This window comes from Choristoneura fumiferana, chromosome 12 (assembly GCF_025370935.1).
Source record: "Choristoneura fumiferana chromosome 12, NRCan_CFum_1, whole genome shotgun sequence".
In the NCBI taxonomy this organism is placed as follows: domain Eukaryota; kingdom Metazoa; phylum Arthropoda; class Insecta; order Lepidoptera; family Tortricidae; genus Choristoneura; species Choristoneura fumiferana.
Window position 1 is genome coordinate 21,280,036 of NC_133483.1, and position 19,414 is coordinate 21,299,449.

The following is a 19,414-nucleotide window of genomic DNA, read 5'->3' on the forward strand; positions in this document are numbered from 1 at the left end:
CTTATTAGTTAGGCTTGGTGCCATCTATCGATTTTTACTTTAAATTAATTTATAATAGTTCTGATTGATTACAGAATGCTTTGTAATCGATCAAACGAACTTATTTGTGATGTGCGCTTGTATTTATATCCGCAATTAAAATTTATAGAAATAAGACGAGAATATTGTTTTTGGTGGATTATGGACACTGACGTATATTGAAATGGATGGCATAATTGACGACCAGATGGCCTAGTGGTTAGAGAACCTGACTACGAAGCTTGATGCCCCGGGTTCGATTCCCGTGTCGGGGCAGATATTTGTATGAAAAATACGAATGTTTGTTCTCGGGTCTTGGGTGTTTAATATGTATTTAAGTATGTATCTATCTATATAATTATATTTATCCGTTGCTTAGTACCCATAACACAAGCTTTGCTAAGCTTACTTTGGGACTAGGTCAATTGGTGTGAATTGTCCCGTGATATTTATTTATTTATAATTATATACTATGAAAATATACGAGGAAAGTGTTCACCGATTTGTTGCTTCTTGCGGGTAACAAAAGGAAGTTTTTTTTCAGCCTGTTATTATTTCATCATTAAAAAAAAAACTGTATCCAGTGTCACTCGCGATATCAAGACAAATCTATTGACGTTTCGTTAATCAAGATACGTGTAATACAGGATACGGGATAATAAGTTACGGCGGATATAGGAACGGACATACAGTCGAGTTCGTAAACTTGTGAGCAAATTTTTGATCAAAAATATCTGAACACGACTCTATTGTTAATGGCGTAGAAGCGTGTTCAGATAATCAAATTTCAAATCACGTAGTCGAGCAAACTGAATCATGTACAGTTTGATTAATTCGAGTTAACACTTGACAGATGGGCGTGCCTTCAGTCAATTTTCAACTTTGACGTCATACAAATAAAGCCATTTTTAGTATATCGCTACCCACGTTTATAGATTATGTAAAAACTATTTTATTTGTATGACCTCAAAGTTGAAAATTGACTGAAGGCGCGCCCATCTGTCAAGTGTTAACTCCAAGTAATCGTACTGTACTAGGGTGGAAAACGTTTCTGCTACTAATGTCATGTTGACATGTCATACTTTTGTCTAGGAAGTCATAGTGAAATTCATTATTAAAAGTTCCCACCATACATGAATCAGTTTGTGCTACTGTACTTACAGATCAAAAATATAAACCTCGTTTTGGTCTTCGCCACAGTCGGGTAAAAAAACAGGAAATTTAAGTAACCTGGAACAAAATGTCAGACGTTGTCCATTTAAATATAGGTCTGTGTGTATGACCCTTATAAAATTGTTACTTGAATACTGTAAATTCTAGATCATAATGTGAATCGTTGATACTTTGTACAGTCGAATAAGTATATTATTTTGTTAAAAAATCTGTGTTTTCTTTACTATAAGTAATCTACGGAAATATCTCTAATATGAACCCATCACCCATCTCTTCCCGTGGTGTTGTTAAAAGACGACTAAGGCTGCATCGAAAATACAAACTGAAACATAGATGCTAAGAAAAACCAGAAAAAGAGACCAGCGCTGGGAATCGAACCCAGGTCCTCAGCATTCCGTGCTGCGTGCTATACCGCTACACCACCACTGGACAGGAGTACAGACACAAATTTCTCATATGCACCACATATCTCAGCTTGTTTGTTGCCTATTTAGTCACTGAAGCAGCGACACTAGCGACATCTATGCTTTTAGCCCTCATTGAGAAACTTTCAGCACCCCATCGGAACTAACCGCTCACCCGGACAAGAGATGTCGCTATTAAGCAATCAAATTAAGATTGAAGATATGTGGTGCATAGGAGAAATTTGTGTCTGTTCTCCTGTCCAGTGGTGGTATAGCGGTATAGCACGCAGCACGGAATGCTGAGGACCTGGGTCCGATTCCCAGCGCTGGTCTCTTCTGATTTTTCTGTGCATCTATGTTTCAGCTTGTATTTTCGATGTGGATTTTACGGGATGACCGTAAAAGTAACAAAATTTGGAGTTGAAATACAAAAAGACTCCAAAAAACAATCTTGACTAAGGCTCCGTTTCCACCAGAGATGTGTGAGGATGCGTTGCGAAGAATGTGTTTGTCATTAACCAATAGAAACGCCCCATTTACCTAACAGCTCACTCTACACTAAACAGCTCCCTCGAAAGCTCCATACGCCCAAGACTTGGGCAGCTCCGTACGGCTTCAACTTTCACAGCTCCGCACGGCTACAACTTCCACAGCTCCGTACGTCTACGACTCTCACGGCTCAGGCGGCTCCTTTACGCCCTAACCTGACACTAAGCCCTGACGGCCTTAACTTCCGGAGCACTGCACATCCTTCCTGGCTCGTCCAAGACCCTGATCGTTCCGGCGTGGAACACTGTCCAGGCTGCTCGTCCTGCCGCCCTAAGGCCCCTTTTGACCTCGGCACCGACGACCGCTCAGCTGGACCAGTAGCCCTCTTCGCTCCGGGTTCTTCTCTCCGACTCCAGGGAAGTGTAGGCCAGGGAGACTGAATAATCAGAACCGACCTCTCAATAAAATCGCTTGAACTTACTACCTGAGATTCTCGTAATACTTTTACTTTTAATTTTGTCATACTAGGCCTGTTATTTTTTGTGTTCAATTTTTAATTAAAAAAAATTGTTAAAACGTCTTATTGTTTTACTCAAAGAGTAACCTACTAGGCCTCCTTTAAGGTCAAACCTCCCCTCAAGAGGTCTGTAAGATAAGTAGTTATCGGGAATAAGGTAGGTATTTCATTCAAATTTTGGAAAAAATTGCTCCATCCATTTTTTGATGATTCCGCCAATGAAGTAAAAGAATTTCTTTGCTCACCCGCGACCTTATGATAGCTAAGTTTATGCAAGGTATGCGTGTTCATGCAGTTCCTCCACCTCCACACTGTAAGAACACACAAATCACACAAACCCATCTATCACCATCACCACAATACACGACGCGCTTCGAACTCAATCAGAGCTTATCTTCAGAGCAACAACCGTACACCATACTACCAGATGTTAGACACTCCCTGCAATTAATGTCTAATTTTGCCAATTTTGTCTCGCGTCTTCGTGGATGGTAACGGTAAACATACTTATATAGATAAATACATACGTAAATACATATTAAACATCCAAGACCCGAGAACAAACATTCGTATTATTCATACAAATATCTGCCCCGGCTGGGAATCGAACCCGGGACCCCAAGCTTGGCCATCAAATCCGGTCGTCAAAGTCAAATAAGGATGAAGATAAGGATACCGACCGACCTCCTTTCTCATAACCAGCCAGAACTATTCGATAACAATTCGAAATCTATTGATTGACAGTTATCAGTTACCATAGCAACGGAGTCACAACACTAAACTTCTTCAATTTCGATATATTTTTCAAAACACGCTCTATTTTGAGTGTTTTTATATTTTGTGTTGACCATGGACTTGTGAATGAGATGTCTTGTTTAAGTTTGATTCCAGAAGATAAACGGAAGGAATATCAAAGGTTAGTTCTTTAGGGCAATAGGGCATTGTTTTTGCTACACACCTGGTTTATTATTATAGATATGCTAGTGTTTGTCGTTGGCCATTATTGGATAACTTAATACTGTTGTTTACTGAAGGTATACTATCAATATGTGGCAACTTTAACTTCCGTAAGCAATCTTACCTGTAGACCTATTAACCTTTAATAAGGCTCCATTTATTGGAGCATACTACCACAGAATCAAAAGCAGCTATCGAATACATACCTGTCAAAGGATATTTTTAAAGCTAGTAGTATTTTCAATAATTCCAATGGATATTGTAACTTATTACTAAAACAATAATGTTGAATTTCCAAATCAATGCATGGACGCTAAATCGCCTCTACCTATTTAAGGGTTAAATTATGAATTGGTTTGGAATAGGCCGATTGAAATCTAAACTTATAAATTCCTATTTCCCTTGGGAACGATTTGACCGATTTCACCCATATTTTTTTTAGTTTTCTAATACCTACTTTGTAGAAGGTTCTTACGACCACCGCCAGGTAATGTGGTCGAAAGCGTGACAAGTGCTGTTTCAAATTCAAATTCAAATGTCTTTATTCGCATAAAATATGGTACAATAGGTGATAAATTAACATTTCCAGTACAAAAACATATTTTGCTACATAAATAGCATGCAAAGTTATCTTAAAACTAGACTAATTAGATTAATTAAACACAGGCATCATAGTAAGCAGAACACATAAAGTAGCATAATTATGTGTTTGTGTTAAAGAGGGCTTTTGTTGAATAAAACATTTTTTCTTTGAGCCATCTATAAAGTGTTTGTGGTATTTTAACTATATTCTAGGCCCAATAGCTTACGAAGTGCGAAACCGCTAATAGAAACTAGTTCTAATAAAAAAAACGCCAGCAAATATATAAAAAGCGCCCCAAAAAAACGCCGCCAAAAAAGACAACTAAAAAGTAAAAAATAATTATGCACTACCTAGCTGTTTATCCCTACCCCGCGGGGACTATGCTGATTTCCCCCAAAATTAGCCTAAGTTAATTAAGTGTAAGTACCTAGTAATATTTTTTTATCTAAGCGTCGTCGATGTCGGGGACCGCTAAGGTTAACAGGAGACTAAAGTACATATGTTGTATTTTTGAAAGTATTAACCATAGCGGTCCCCCGACACCGACGACGACCCAGCCATGTCTGACTGTCTGTCTGTCTGTCTGTCCGTCCGCGGCGTTGCTCAGGGATTATCAATGCTAGAAAGCTGTAATTTTGCATTGATATTAATGAAAACTATGCTGACAAAATGGTACAATAAAAAAAAAAAAAAATTAGTGCACCTCCCATAGACGTAAAGTGGGGGCGATTTTTTTAAATTTTTAATTATACCATTTTGTCGGCATAGTTTACCTATATATCTGTGCAAAATTACAGCTTTCTAGCATTGATAGTCCCTGAGCAAAGCCGCGGACGGACAGACAGACAGATAGACAGACAGACAGACAGATAGACAGACAGACAGACAGATAGACAGACAGACAGACAGACATGGCGAAACTATAAGGGTTCCGTTTTTGCCATTTTGGCTCCGGAACCCTAAAAACGGAACCCTTATGGATTCGTCATGTCTGTCTGTCTGTCTGTCCGTCCGTATGTCACAGCCACTTTTTTGAAACTTGGTAAGTAACTTGGTAAGTGTGAACCGCATTAAGATTTTCACACTATAATAGAAAAAAAAAATTCGGGTTCCCCATACTTAGAAATGAAACTCAATTTTTTTTTTCATCAAACCCATACGCGTGGGGTATCTATGGATAGGTCTTCAAAAATGATATTGAGGTTTCCAATATATATTTTTTTCTAAACTGAATAGTTTGCGCGAGAGACTTCCCTCCCTGTAACTTCTAAAATAAGAGAATGATAAAACTAAAAAAAATATATGATGTACATTACCATGCAAACTTCTAATAAAAATTGGTTTGAACGAGATCTAGTAAGTACTTTTTTGAATACGTCATAAATCGTAAACCTGTTACTTGCTGCTACGGAACCCTTCATGGGCGAGTCCGACTCGCACTTGGCCGCTTTTTTTTCTCGACTAACCCTATCCTCCTGAGGCCCGACGTAAAATTTATGTTTTCACAATTTGAACCGAACATCAATCAAGTAAATTCAATTTTTTTTTATATCCTCATGTGAGGACCGGGAGATCCAGGAGGCTATAGTGTGGGGTATCGTTGTATAGACAGACAGACAGACATGGCGAAATTATAAGGGGACTACGGAACTCTAAAAATCTGCTCTATCCTCCTACGGCCCAGTGTCCCATAAGTAACACTTATTATTATAATGAGAAGTCGAACTATATTTATTTATTTATTTATTTATTTTATTGAGGTGTTCAACAGCGTTACAATTATGTTTATTCTAGTTTACAGACTGAATCTTAAGGCCAATAACAGAACTCCCTTAATAATACAAGTATATAAGCCTGAGTAGGAGTAAACGTACCGTAAAAAAAAAGTTAATAGGAAATGACGAATATATATATATATATATATATATATATATATATACACATAAGATGTGTCGCTAAAGTAAATTAAGTGTGAAACATGTGTAGTGTGTGTGTGTGTGTGTGTGTGTGTGTGTGTGTGTGTGTGTGTGTGTGTGTGTGTGTGTGTGTGTGTGTGTGTGTGTGTTTGTATGTTACCAGGAAATACTTTTCACAATTGAAAATTTGAATTTAATTCTTGATGTGACAAAGGGGTCCACATCTTGAAATGACTTGTTATACGTGCGTACAACCCTAGTTAGTACAGAGTTCTGGGCGTAGTTGGTTCGTTGAAAGGGAACTTTGAAAAGAGGAGTGTGACGAGTGCGGCGAGTGGGCGCACAGAGCCCAACTCCAACAATATACGAGTAAAAATTTTCATTTTCATAATAAAAATACTTAAGCCGCTGTAGGACAAAAATGTCTCCCGAATAGACCCAAGTACGAGCAAGCTTCGCTAAAAGCTCTAATTTTGTCACATCAAGTTCATAAAGGGCTTACGTCGCGAACTTTTGCGTTTCGCTCAGCCTGACACTTGAATACTAATGAGGGAATCTTTATGCCCAAGTGTCTATAAGCCATGTTTAAATTTATTATTTAACTAGCTTATACCCTATGGCTTTGTCTGCGTGAAAGAATAAAAAAAACTCATTTATTGCCACAGAAATAAACACGACAGGAATAAACACAAGTAGACAAGTTTTGCAGGTGGTAGGACCTTGTGCAAGGTCCGCCCGGATTGCTACCACCATCTTGCTCGCTAATCCTGCCGTGAAGCAGCAGTGCTTGCACTGTTGTGTTTCGGCGTGGAGAGTAAGACAGCCGGTGAAATTACTGGCACTTGAGGTATCCCATCTTAGGCCTCTAGGTTGGCAACGCATCTGCAATCCCCCTGGTGTTGCAGGTGCCTATGGGCGGTGGTGATCTCTTATCATCAGGAGACCCACTTGCTCGTTTGCCATCCAGTTGAATAAAAAAAAAAGGCAAGCAGGTTGCATTGGGCTCAGGCTCAGCATAAGCTGCGAGGTAAAAAAAACTTCCAGCGCTGACTTTTAGCCCTATCTATACTACGAAGTGCAAAATTCGAACTTAGTATCTTCACGTTCCGCTGACGCTTATATTATTTAATACGAGAGTGAGATGGGCGGTACGATATGAACTTCGATTTTCGAATTTCGTAGTGCGGGGTGAAAACTTATTCTAGACCCGGGTAAATGTTGCTATAAAATAAACTAGAAATAGACTGTCTTAAGAATAGAAAAAAAAACATTAAAGAAAATAAAAGGTGGATAGAAATTAAAATAAAATGGTAAAGGAGTCGAAACTGAACTGGTGGCAAGACGTAAGTGCGAGTCTCCCGGCCAATGGGTTTTTATCATCTCGTCCTATATACCTACGTCCACTGCAGGGCACAAGGCTTCTTCTCAGAACGACTAATGCTTAGTGCGAACAATGACGCCATCACTCAAAAACGACATTAGCCTATCGGCTTTAAGTTTCGCATAGTTGTATGACAATAGCATTACACTTCACACTTCCTCGAATAAGATTAACGACCTTTCGATGAATTTACTAGGTTGATAAGGGTGCTCGATATTGTGTGGATATTAAATAGTTTCAGTAGTTCCCGGGTATGACTTGTGCTTTGACTGCCTAATTAAAAGGTGAAATATGTTCCCAGGGCAGACGGAAGAAATGGACATTGGCATAGACCAGGCTAACTTGATTACATCCAAGATCTGACGAAACCCTGTGCGATCTACCAATAACATACCTACTTCATGAAATCTTTAATGAAACAGTTGAGTACTAGGAACACAGGGAAGCTTAAAGTTCCATCTTACAGACTGGTTAAAACCAAAAAGTCGTTTCTGGGAAGTTGCATACGTTTTTTATAATAAAATTCCAAAAAATATTATAAATGAAACAGATACAAAATTCAGATCTATTGTCAAGAAGACATTAATATCTAAGGCGTATTATAAAGTTAATTATTATAATAAAATTAGCGATCTCTTCAAATAGCGAACCTACTGTGTTAAAAATAAAGCTGTGTTAAATACTTGTGATGTATACATATCATTTAATAATATTGTAAATCTGTTTAAAAAAATATACCTCGTTGAGTTTCTTGCCGGATTCTTCTCAACAGAGGTTTTTCCGAACCGGTGGTAGTTTATTTTTTGACATTAATAAGTGCGTGTTTTGGCCTAAATTGAATAAAGATATTTTGACTTTTTTATATTTTTTGCCTTGCCACGATCGACTGGACTAATCATCACGATCGATCGATGGACCGATTGGCCACCCCTGGCATAGACTACTAAGTTAGTCAAAACAAACGGTTCGCACCAATCTTAGTCTCCGTTTCCACCAGAGATGTGCGAGGATCTGTTGCGAGGACTATGTTTTTCATGAACCAATAGAAACGCTTCATTTACCTAGCGAAATGACTATTTTCTCGCTCAAGAAAAGAACAAAAGATATAAATCCCCTGTCAGTAAAAGAGACAAACATCGGTACCTAAGGAAATAAATGGCTGATCGCTGGACGTTCACACTGCCGGCGAGAACTATCTTCGCTAGTTGATTACAGTGATACAAGCTATTACATACTTATTACTGTTAGCCTATTCTGTCAAACTCCGGAGCAAAGGCTAAAAGAAAAAATAAAAGCTATCTTAGATAAAACTCGCTTGGCGGTCAGAACTTACGCTCAACCAACCAGCATTTCCAGGTCATTTTACAGTACGGCGTGGATCTGAGTGCAAGTATTTCGGTGTGGCTCACAAGCATTCTGCCCGCCCGTTCCAGTGTGTAATGAATATTGATGCATACAAATGATGGCCGGTTTCTACTAATATAAGGACGAATACTTCACTTTTAAGAGAAACTATTTGTATCAGAAGTTGACGCAAATGTTTATCGTATGCATCAATATTCATAACACACCGGAACGGGCGGGCAAAACGCTCGTGAGCTCTGGATCACCTGGCCAAGGGTCTGCCCTTAATATGAATTGAAAACAATTAATTAATTCACGAGCATTTTATTCAGGACTGCACGGCAGATGAAGCAGCATTTTTGACGAAAACTTATCAGATAGTTAAGTATTCCAAATGTTCATCAAACCTCTAACTTTCTTCAGAAAAGAGTCAGTAGCGACAGTCTACAGCAGCAACTCCCGGCTCAACTTGCTGACGAAGCGCAAGCGGCTTAACCCTCTCACCGCCGACATGTCGAGCCAGTCCGTCAAAACCGACCGCTACGTCACGCAACGAGTCATCTCCGCCAAGACACATCGCGTCAAACAGCTGCAGAATCAATTGGCTGACGCGCACTATCACTTGCAGGTACAATAACATCATTATCACATCATCGGCTGGCAGACGTCCACTACGGAACAAAAGCCTCCCCCTTAGAACGCCACAATGAACGACAACTCGTCACTTGCATCCATCAGTTGTCTGTAACTCTCACAATGTCTTCAGTCCACCTGGCATGACAGTAACATGACTCTATTGAACAAAAGCTATCTCTTGTCCAATCTGCTACATCATAATCACGGGAGAAAACCGGGAAGCAGATATGGATCCAAGACATGATGTTTCACTATAATAGGCCTTATAAATAGGCTCAACGTCTCTCAGCGAGATATGGAGAGAGCTATGCTTGGGGTTTCTCCACATAATCAAATCAGAAATAAAGAGATACTTGGATCCCAGGTGTTCGATTCCCAGATTGACAGTTTTGTAATATTCCCATAAAATTTCAGGTGATATGGCTTTGAAAGGCAATTTCTGATTGCAGGAGCTGAGCAATGAGAATCGAGTTCTACGAGCTATGCAGAAAAAACAAGAAATCGCGTTACAAAGGTAGTTATCCATTACTAAAAATTGTATTGATAAGTACTTACACTTTAGCTAACCAGAGGCCATAGGTATTGCCTATCGTTTCTGACGCTCGCGATCGCAATCCAATGACAGATTTCGCATACAAAAACTTATTTGATTGCGATCGCGAGCAGCAGAAACGTTAAGCTATACGCCTCAGGTCGTTCAAGAATTTATTGAGAGCTCCATTTCCCTTCGCATAATAATTAATCCAGAATCTTATTACTCCCAAGTGGCAATTCGCTCTTTATATACACCATGATTTTTTTAAATCGGTGATGGGGTACTATTTTTTCTAAATTTAGCCATTGTTTCTTTTCTAATATTTTTTTGTATTACTATTCAAACGTTCCAAATCGTTATGGGATTTCTTTCATGACCTGCCTCTGCTTCGTCCTCTGCTTCGTTCGTCGTGGTGGCGATTGTTGCTTACAACTGTGTTGCTTGCAACACTATGCTGAGTGGGGCCGAATTTATACTGTTTGATGTCCTTTTAAGATGTCTTTCTTTTCAATGTATTTTATCCTGTGTAATTAACATGTGTAAAGTTCTCTCTTTCTCTCTTTCCAATCCCACTTTTCCGTCTCTAGAATTAGACAGGATATGAGAAGCGCAGGTGTAATGTACAGAATCTATGATTTACAGATACGAAAATTCCAACGCAGAACTGCCTCAGGTTCTGCACTCGCACTCTGAAGACATGAGGATCCAGCAGATGAAGTACAAACAGCTGAAGCAGCAGTGCAAGGAGGCGCTGCAGAAGTTAAAGGAGCGAGACATGCAGTTGCAGCAGTTGAGAGACGAGCATCAACATCTGCTGGAATTGAGCAAGGACAGGTTACTTCATACATCATTATATTTTACGTTGATGATGATGATTAGAAATAGTGCGATAAGGGAACGCTGTGGTGTAAATGAAGGTATAGTCACACGGATTGAGAAAGGAATGCTTGGATGGTTTGGGCATATTGAGAGAATGAATGAAAACAGATTGACTAAGCAGATCTATAAGACGAGCGTGAATGGGAACGTTGGGAGAGGAAGGACTAGACGAACGTACCACGATCAAATCGGGGACGTTCTGAAGAAAGGTCGGGTCAGGAGTACTCTAAACCGACGTGCATGCATGAAAAGATTGATGAATGTAGAGGAAGCGAGAGTTGTATGTCAGAATCGTAGCATGTGGAAGGATGTAGTCTCTGCCTACCCCGTTGGGAAAGAGGCGTGATTTTATGTATGTATGTATGTATGTATGATGATGATTCCCCGCCCTCTTTTTTTGAGATATAAAGCTATAAACTAAATTATGTACGTTGCAATTATACTATACTTCTATACTGTAAAGTTGAATCCGAGTTGTACAGATTCTCAGTTCCACTGGTTCCTGTTTCTACAGATTTTCATCCCACATGTTCAGTTGTTAATCTGCTGAGTTGGCTAATTTTTTGAGTTACGAATCTGTTGAGTGGAGAGTCGTTCGAGTTGGGAATCGATAGAAATGGGAATCTGTAAGTAAAATTTTTAGAATTGGAAATAAACCCATGGCAACCCTTTTACCTTAATCCTCTGCTTAAGTTGTACCTAATAATACGAGTATAAGGACTGGTAAAATTCTGCCTGAATCAATCGATTTTTTGTTAGTTTTGATTGACAATATAATTTTTTTGAAATCAAGGTGTGAATGAAGTTTTTATTGTCACTAAAATCGATGGCATGGTTCCTTAGAACAGATTTTTCTATGTCTTATAGTTTCAGAGTGCCTACTATCAACTGTCCCACCTGTTGAAGTGAGCTGAATACAAACGTAGTGCACCTTTCAGGAACCTCCTCGAGCGTGAGAAACTTCAAGCCCAGATGACCGAGCTGTCACTCAAAGTACAGCAACAGAACGAGACGATCAGCGTGTTGCAGCGCAAGATAGCCCTGGAAGCAAAGAATTTCCGCCACCAGCTGCAAGCCGAGATCAACAAGCATAAGGACACGAGGCATGATCTTGACTTGGCCATCAATAATGCAGACAAGCTGTCAACTATCATTGAGGTAAATATATTTTTTACTTTCAATATCTCGCTTTTCGCTTGTAAGTACTACAAATTGCACGACTTTATTAATCATGTTACGTGACTAACTTTAGCCTGCAGCTTTCCTCCTATGGAATAATATAAAATCGGCTAGCGCTTGATAACACGAGAATTTTGAAGAATCTGGGTCACGTTTTTCAAATTGATGTTCTTTTAATAATGAAAATGATCAGATTTTGTATTAAATGGAAGAAAAAGTGAACGAATCGGAATTACATTTTTAGAAACTACGACACATAAGAAATAGGCTCCAAAAGTTTAAGAACTGATGATCATGTAGGTGTTCTGCTTGTTCTAGATGAAAGAAAAGATGCTGAGTACAGCTGCGAGTAGAAACCTGAAGTCTCCGAACAAGTCTGCGTCGCTGCAGATGCTGCCACGGCCGACGAGCAAGCACACGCGCTTAAGCGGGGAGAGTGCAAGGGACAGTGACGATAGAGGCAGTGTGAGTTCGCAATTCAGTTAAAGGGTTTAGTTAGCAAAATTTTAAAGCGTTCAGAGCAAATATTTCTTCACGTGCCGTAAATGCACATGTGCTCGAATCACTGCTAAATTATAATAGTAACACCATAGGTGCGCTAAGAAGTACCTATTTAAAGTTCCTGGTTTTTGATGTTTACCATAAGGTACACAACCACCACCATAAGGCTATAGCAAAATATCCTGTACCCCGTAAATCTTTAGTAGGATCCGGGCCACTAATAGAAATAAAAATAATTGCAGCGTTCAAAAATTAAAAATTACTGATAAAGGCTGATATGAATTATCACTGAATGATAATAATCGTATGAAAAAGTGATATGGACTACGCGATAAGTAAGGTCAATGAAAATTAGAAGTTTCATAAAAGTTTATTTTTCAGGGTGACCAGAACATAATGTTAGCAAAACTATGTGAAAACTCTCGTAGTCTCAGCAGTGCTTTATCTCACGATGAAGAGACCAGCTCTTCAACAGAACCTCGCTCCAGATACGCGCGCAGCCGCATTAGCACCACCAGCACTAGATCCACACCCAACCAGACCAGAAAGGGCTCCAAGGGATCAGACGACATGATAGAAATAGCTAAAACGGTACAAGATGGTATGGCTGACCTCGCAATTTTCGACGATGACTTAGACTTCAAAAACTCTTCACCCGACGAAATGCAAAAGAAACTGGATGCTATGAAGGCCGAATTAGTAAGCAAGATAAAGAACAATGAAGATCCTATATCAAGGAAGTCTAGTGCCATCAGAAAGAGATCTACTGATGAATCAATTGAAGAAAAAATTGACGAGGTCGATGAAATGGAACGGCCAAAGTCTAGAGGCAGGAGGCATTCGAATGTTTCATTTTATACTGACGTCACTGTTGATGACAACTCTACTACGATCACAAAAGGTGAAGTAAAAACAGTAGAATTTACTGAATCTGCCCCAGCCGCTAGAGTCAAAAGAGAGAACAGTGCGCTTGAAAGAAAAACATCAGGAAAACCTATAGAAAAATATTGTACCGAAATAATTCACGATATAGAGAGAAGCAGCAAAGTAATAGACAAGCACATGCGAGAGTTTAGCCAGTCAAAGTTTGATAACGAACAGATAGTTCAGCAATTGCAAGCAGTTGATAAAATTAACGACATAGTTAATGCGAAAGGTGAAATACCACCGGAAGCTTTTTCAGAATTAAATAATAATTTTAATTTGTTGACTGAACAAGTTTTATCCGAGGTCCCAGTAGCCCGAAAGCGGTCTGTTTCTAGTCGAAAGAACTCTAGAATCGAATCAAGAACCAATATATTTGGAGATTCTAGTCTAAGTAATCAGGACATGTTGAATGATTTGCTGGGAAAGAAATGATATGAGATGGTGAAGCTTGTTGCTTTTTAATTTTCTTTTGCACTATGGATCTGAATCAGGGCTACGAGAACTGTTGGAAAATGGACACAATGCCAGTCGCTCTAAAAGGGCTAACTCGTGACATATTTTCTTAATGATGTTAGGGTAAAAATAATCTAACACGTTGCAATTAATTTTGTGGTTTAAATTGGCTATTTTTGTAAATGGTTCTAGTTACGATCACGTAAAGATGCCATTGGACATTTTTAAACTAATAATCTAAACGAATGTTAAAATTCTCATCAATGTCGAAAGATAGTTCTGCTGCTAGACGTAGGCCTCACCCGAAGAGCAAAAAAAAAGGCAGGTACAATGCCAACCGCATCCAACGTACTCCTTCAATCTATCTTATGAGAGAGTCCAGCCATGCTACGTCTTCTGGTAGGTGGTTGCCACTATAAACACTTTGACTCCAAAAGCCATTACTTTTTAATGACATTTAAGTTCGGTAATTCTTCAGGCTATGTCGCGTACTTTGGTTCTTCTGCAGATTTCCACATTGCTGGTTAAAACTCTCAGAAGAACCTGAACATACTCTTCTCCAATTCTCTTCCTGACTTTAACATCTCTCTTTTCCAAGACGCTGCATTCTTGACCGAGCGGTCGTCGGTTGAGGATTAGTAGTGAACCTTCATGACGTCTATCTTGGGAAAATAGTGTGATGCTTTCCTCATTTTCCCGCAGTGCTGTAGTCCGGAGTTCATAATTGCCAACAGAGAGCGCTGCCCCCTTTCACATCAAGTCCCTTAGTCGCCTTTTACACCCACGGGAAGCGATGGGTCCTTTCTATTCTGAAACTGGACAAGTTTAAGCACAGTATAAAAAAGGAGCAGTATTCCGTCTCGACAGCGTCCTTGATATAATTACTATTACCTACGCCGGCTCGGTACACAAACGCGTGACAGGGCTGCCTACTCTACTAACTGTCACTCTTCAGTTATGTATTTGATTTGATAATGTCACATGAAATTTAATGTTGGGAAAGGGAAAATTCGTGGCGCGTAGGTATAACTCGCGTACCAGCCGTTTGTATGTACGTGTACTGCTCCTTTTTTGTACTGTGGTTTAAGCGAGGGACCTACGTCATTATTAACGAAAGCAATTTAATTCTGCCCGATTTGTACTTCTAAAGTAAATTTTATTTTACCCACAATGGTTATACTTGTCGTGATAAATCGATTTTGAAAGCCTCCAAAACAATTTTCTCTTACAAAGGGTTATAGATTGCCAATTTTATCGGTCCTCTTACAATGAAATATTTTGGTTTGAACTAAAATCAATTACCCGAGACCACACGTGCAAGACTTATACGAAATTTCTAATTAAATTAACATAGGTGATATTATATGACTTAATAGTCTAAGATCCGAACTTGAAAAGATCTGCACCGGTCTGATAACAGAACGAAACCTATTACAATATAATAAATATTGAATATTAGAAAATAAATAAACTTAACCCATACCAACATATCTGGAAAAATATGCAAGTTGAAGTGGCAATGGGCGGGCCACATCGCTCGAAGAACAGATAACCGTTGGGGAAGAAAATTCCTCGAGTGGCGACCACGTATCGAAAGAAGCGTTGGTAGGGCTCCCACCAGGGGACTGACGACATCGTGAGAGTTGCGTGAAACCGGTGGATGCAAATGGCGAGTTGTCGTTCATCGTGGCTTTCTAAGGGGGATGCTTTTGTTCAACAGTGGACGTCTTCCGGCTGATGATGATGATGATGATAAACTTAAACAGTTATGTCAATGCTAGTTAGTTTCACTTAATTAGATAATAGAACAAATTGTATATCAATGTAAGCGCTGTTTTATTGCAAACACGTTGATACAGGGTTGTCTGCATTTAATTAACAATCATTAATAAATATTTAAAAAAAATGCATGTTCAGGATTTTTTTAGCAAAAGCAGTAATCAATAATCATTTATTCATTTGTCCAACATAGGGTAACATTGATTTGGTCTTAAATTATGTTTTTTGAGTTTCACTATGTGATGCCCCAGGGCATACAAATATTGCCTTATATTAAACCTATTTACTCATTTTTTAATTCATACAAAGTATATTCTAAAAATTCTCTGATGGAGTAGTACGCCTTTTCGGCCAAAAAAATATTTAGTTTCCAATATACTAAATTTATTATAAAATACAATTCATTCTATTATCAGACCGGTGCAGATCTTTTCATGTTCGGATCTTCTACTATACTCGTAAATACGTAAGGTATCACCTTGTTCCTCGTACATCCTTACATAATCAGCACTAGAAGGGACTGAATATTTCCTACTTCAAAGAGATTTTGGTAATGTAATTTAATTGGTCACTTTTAAGGTCTCTACCCATTACACCGTGTCATACCATGATCGAAATAGCAACGTTTCAGACAATAATATTATTATATACTAGCTGTTGCCCGCGGCTTCGCCCCCGTTGTAATTTTTCCAAATTTTCTTTCATAAAAACCTTCTTCTGACAATAACAAACACAACAAAAAAAGAATTAGCGAAATCGGTCCAGCCATTCTCGAGTTTTGCGCTTAGCAACACATTTTATGATTAATTTTTATTTATATAGATAGAAGATGAGACTATTCCCACTAGCACGTTCTGTAACCAACCGTCGCCATCGCCGTTCCTGACGCGTTCCTATTACAGGGATTACTAATGTATGGGCAAAAAACTTTCCCCAAAGTATCACATCCCAAAATATTTTACTCAAATTATCATTTGGCAAAAAATCATTTGCTAAAATAACTTATCGCAATTTTATAGTTAGTAAGTAATTTTTTTTTGGCAAATTATTGTTTTACTAATAATTATTTAGTCATGTTTCATATTACCAAGTATTATTTAGTCAAATGTATCGTTTGGCATAAAGCATTCTTCCCAAAATATTGCATGGCATAAATAACCTACTTTTCTGGTAGCAGTTCGTTTCTGTGGGGGACGCAGTCCTAACCTAACCTAACCTACTTTTCTGGTAGCAGTTCGTTTCTGTGTGGGACGCAGATCTAACCTAACCTACTTTTCTGATAGCAGTTCGTTTCTGTGTGGGACGCAGATCTAACCTAACCTAATGTGGTTGGTTCGTGTGCGAAGTGTCACTTTGAACAAACATTTTTTTGGAATATAATATTAGCCAAAAGAAAACGTTTGCTTAATAAACGTTTGTCATAATAAAACTTGACAATTTAAAATTATGCCAAATGATAATTTGACCAAATGAATAAAATGCGAAATGTTAATATGCTAAAGATTCGTTTGGGAAATGAAACTACTGCGATAAGTTTTTTGGGAAGTGAAATTTGGCGAAAAATATTTTGCCGAAACGGCAGTACACCGTATTACAGTCAGCCAAGATACAGTGTAGTGCGTCGAGACCTTATCAGGTACGCATGCCGTGCGTGCCGCGGTGAAGCGCCAGCAGTATGCTTAGTGTATTTTCCCGTTCACAAAATACGTCTTGATCGCGTTCGCGTTAAAATATCAATTTGTATGGAAACACGGACAGCGCCTCTAGCGGAAAGTTTGCGCAATAACTTTTGTGAGTGTAGGTTTGCTACGTAAACTATTTCGTCCGCGTATCGTAACGAAAACGGGTGACGACGCCGCATCGTGGACATGTGGCGGCTACGTATCGACGATCCAACGCTCGATTTACGTCTTCGAATAGATACGAAACTCGAAGTTCGTCCTTCTCGCTCTCGTATTAAATAGTATGTGTCAGAGGGACCGCACGTCACGAACTTCGAGTCGAGTTTCGTAGTAGCCCTGCCGGACCCAATTAATTTAGGAAATAATTTGGCGTCTACAAGTGCTGTTTATGTAAGATGATTATGTACGGGAAACAAGGGAAACTATCACAATGTGGTCGTGGTACAGTCACCAGCATTAATATCTGGCACAGCGGAGCGTGCAAAAATATCTGACACGTCCTTCGGCCCTAGAAATAGAGTCGTATCAGATATTTATGCACGCTTGTTGTGTCAGATATTGGTGCTGGTGACTGTACTAGCACTGAGCTGTGCTCAAACACAAGGCTTTTTTGGATAGAAGTAACATATCCCACTCATATTATAAATGCGAGAGTTTGTAAGTCTGTTTGTGCATAACGTTTTAACTCTGTTTGTTTCTTACTTCATCACTCATCACGTCTAAACCGCTAAACTGATTTTAATTAAATTCGGTATACAGATAGTTTGAGTCCCGGGGAAGGACATAGGATAGTTTTTATTCCGGAAAATAGCTTAATTCCTGCGGGATAGCGATAACCAAATTCCACGCGGACGGAGTCAAGGGTACCGGCTAATACACTATAGAATATAACATGAAAATTCCGTTCTCTTGTAGTAATACATTGCTGGAGTTATATCTTTATTAAAATTAGTGAAAAGGCCTTAAAAGACTTTCAAACCAGCGTTAGCCTGAGTGGCGTCAATAACGCCGCGTCAATGACGCCAAGACAGGCCAAGAGATATTTTTATACTAAAACCAACAAATGAACATACGGTTCAACAGATACTCAGTGATTACCGAAGTTCATGGATGGGCCTCATGAGAAAACTCAAAGTCACTCAGAGGGCTATGGAGAGGGCTATGCTCGGGGTTTCTCTGCGGGATAGAATTAGAAATGATGATATCCGCAGTAGAACTAAGGTTACCGACATAGCCCGAAGAATTGCGAAACTAAAGTGGCAGTGGGCGGGGCACATTGCTCGCAGGACGGATGGCCGATGGGGCCAGAAGGTTCTCGAATGGCGTCCGCGGACCGGGAGACGAGCTGTCGGTAGGCCTCCAACAAGATGGAGCGACGACTTGGTTAAGATCGCGGGATCGCGGTGGATGCGGAAAGCACTAGACCGGTCTGAGTGGAGAGCCTTGGGGGAGGCCTATGTCCAGCAGTGGACGTCTTTCGGCTGACATGATGTTGATGATGGATACAGTACTATTGAGATCGCTGGTGCGTTGTCGGCCCTGCAAGGAACAGTACAGTCGCCTTTTAAAGGCAACCATGTCGTAGTGCCAGAAGCTATTTCAACCGCTAGTCCATTGCAACTTGTGTATGTACGAGGCAAGAAGGATCGCGTAAAGTGCACAAAAAACAGTCTAAAAGAATGGAACAGTCTTCGAGCACAGCAATGCCGGTACGTCTTCTGTTCCTTAGGCGCGTCAGTGACATTGTGCTGTTCTGTCACTGCGTCATTGCCGCCACGTCAGTGACGCTTTATTTATGTTGTTATAAAATTAAATTACTTTTGCTTTTCGAGGGTTTCAGAATTTCAAGATAATCATGTTACTTCACCCAATTAACTAAGATCTTTGACATTTACGAGTAAGTTTAAACTTTGATATGTAAAACAATCATGTAATCTTCGAAGTTCCTGCAATTACATTTGAGGTTTGCCAAGTTTTTAATTTGATTTATCCGTTCTGACATTTTGATATTGGAGGGGTTGAAAAGGATAATTGTTTTAACATTCAACTTATACGTGTGTC

General features: G+C 39.4%; 1 protein-coding gene across 1 annotated transcript; it reads left to right on the plus strand.

Annotated features, from left to right (window-relative positions):
- Positions 1-3,370: 3,370 nt before the first annotated feature.
- On the plus strand, positions 3,371-19,144 carry LOC141433593 (uncharacterized). Its single transcript, XM_074095701.1, has 7 exons — positions 3,371-3,517; positions 9,206-9,410; positions 9,868-9,932; positions 10,596-10,787; positions 11,771-11,990; positions 12,330-12,476; positions 12,894-19,144. The coding sequence occupies exons 1-7, from the start codon at positions 3,468-3,470 to the stop codon at positions 13,869-13,871; spliced, it is 1,857 nt and encodes a 618-aa protein (XP_073951802.1). The 5' UTR covers positions 3,371-3,467; the 3' UTR covers positions 13,872-19,144.
- Positions 19,145-19,414: the final 270 nt, after the last annotated feature.

Coding starts and splice junctions, on each gene's coding strand:
- LOC141433593 (XM_074095701.1), top strand. CDS start 3,468: ATGTCTTGTTTAAGTTTGATTCCAGAAGATAAACGGAAGGAATATCAA. Junction 3,518..9,205: donor AAACGGAAGGAATATCAAAG/GTTAGTTCTTTA, acceptor AACTTTCTTCAG/AAAAGAGTCAGTAGCGACAG. Junction 12,477..12,893: donor ACAGTGACGATAGAGGCAGT/GTGAGTTCGCAA, acceptor TTTATTTTTCAG/GGTGACCAGAACATAATGTT.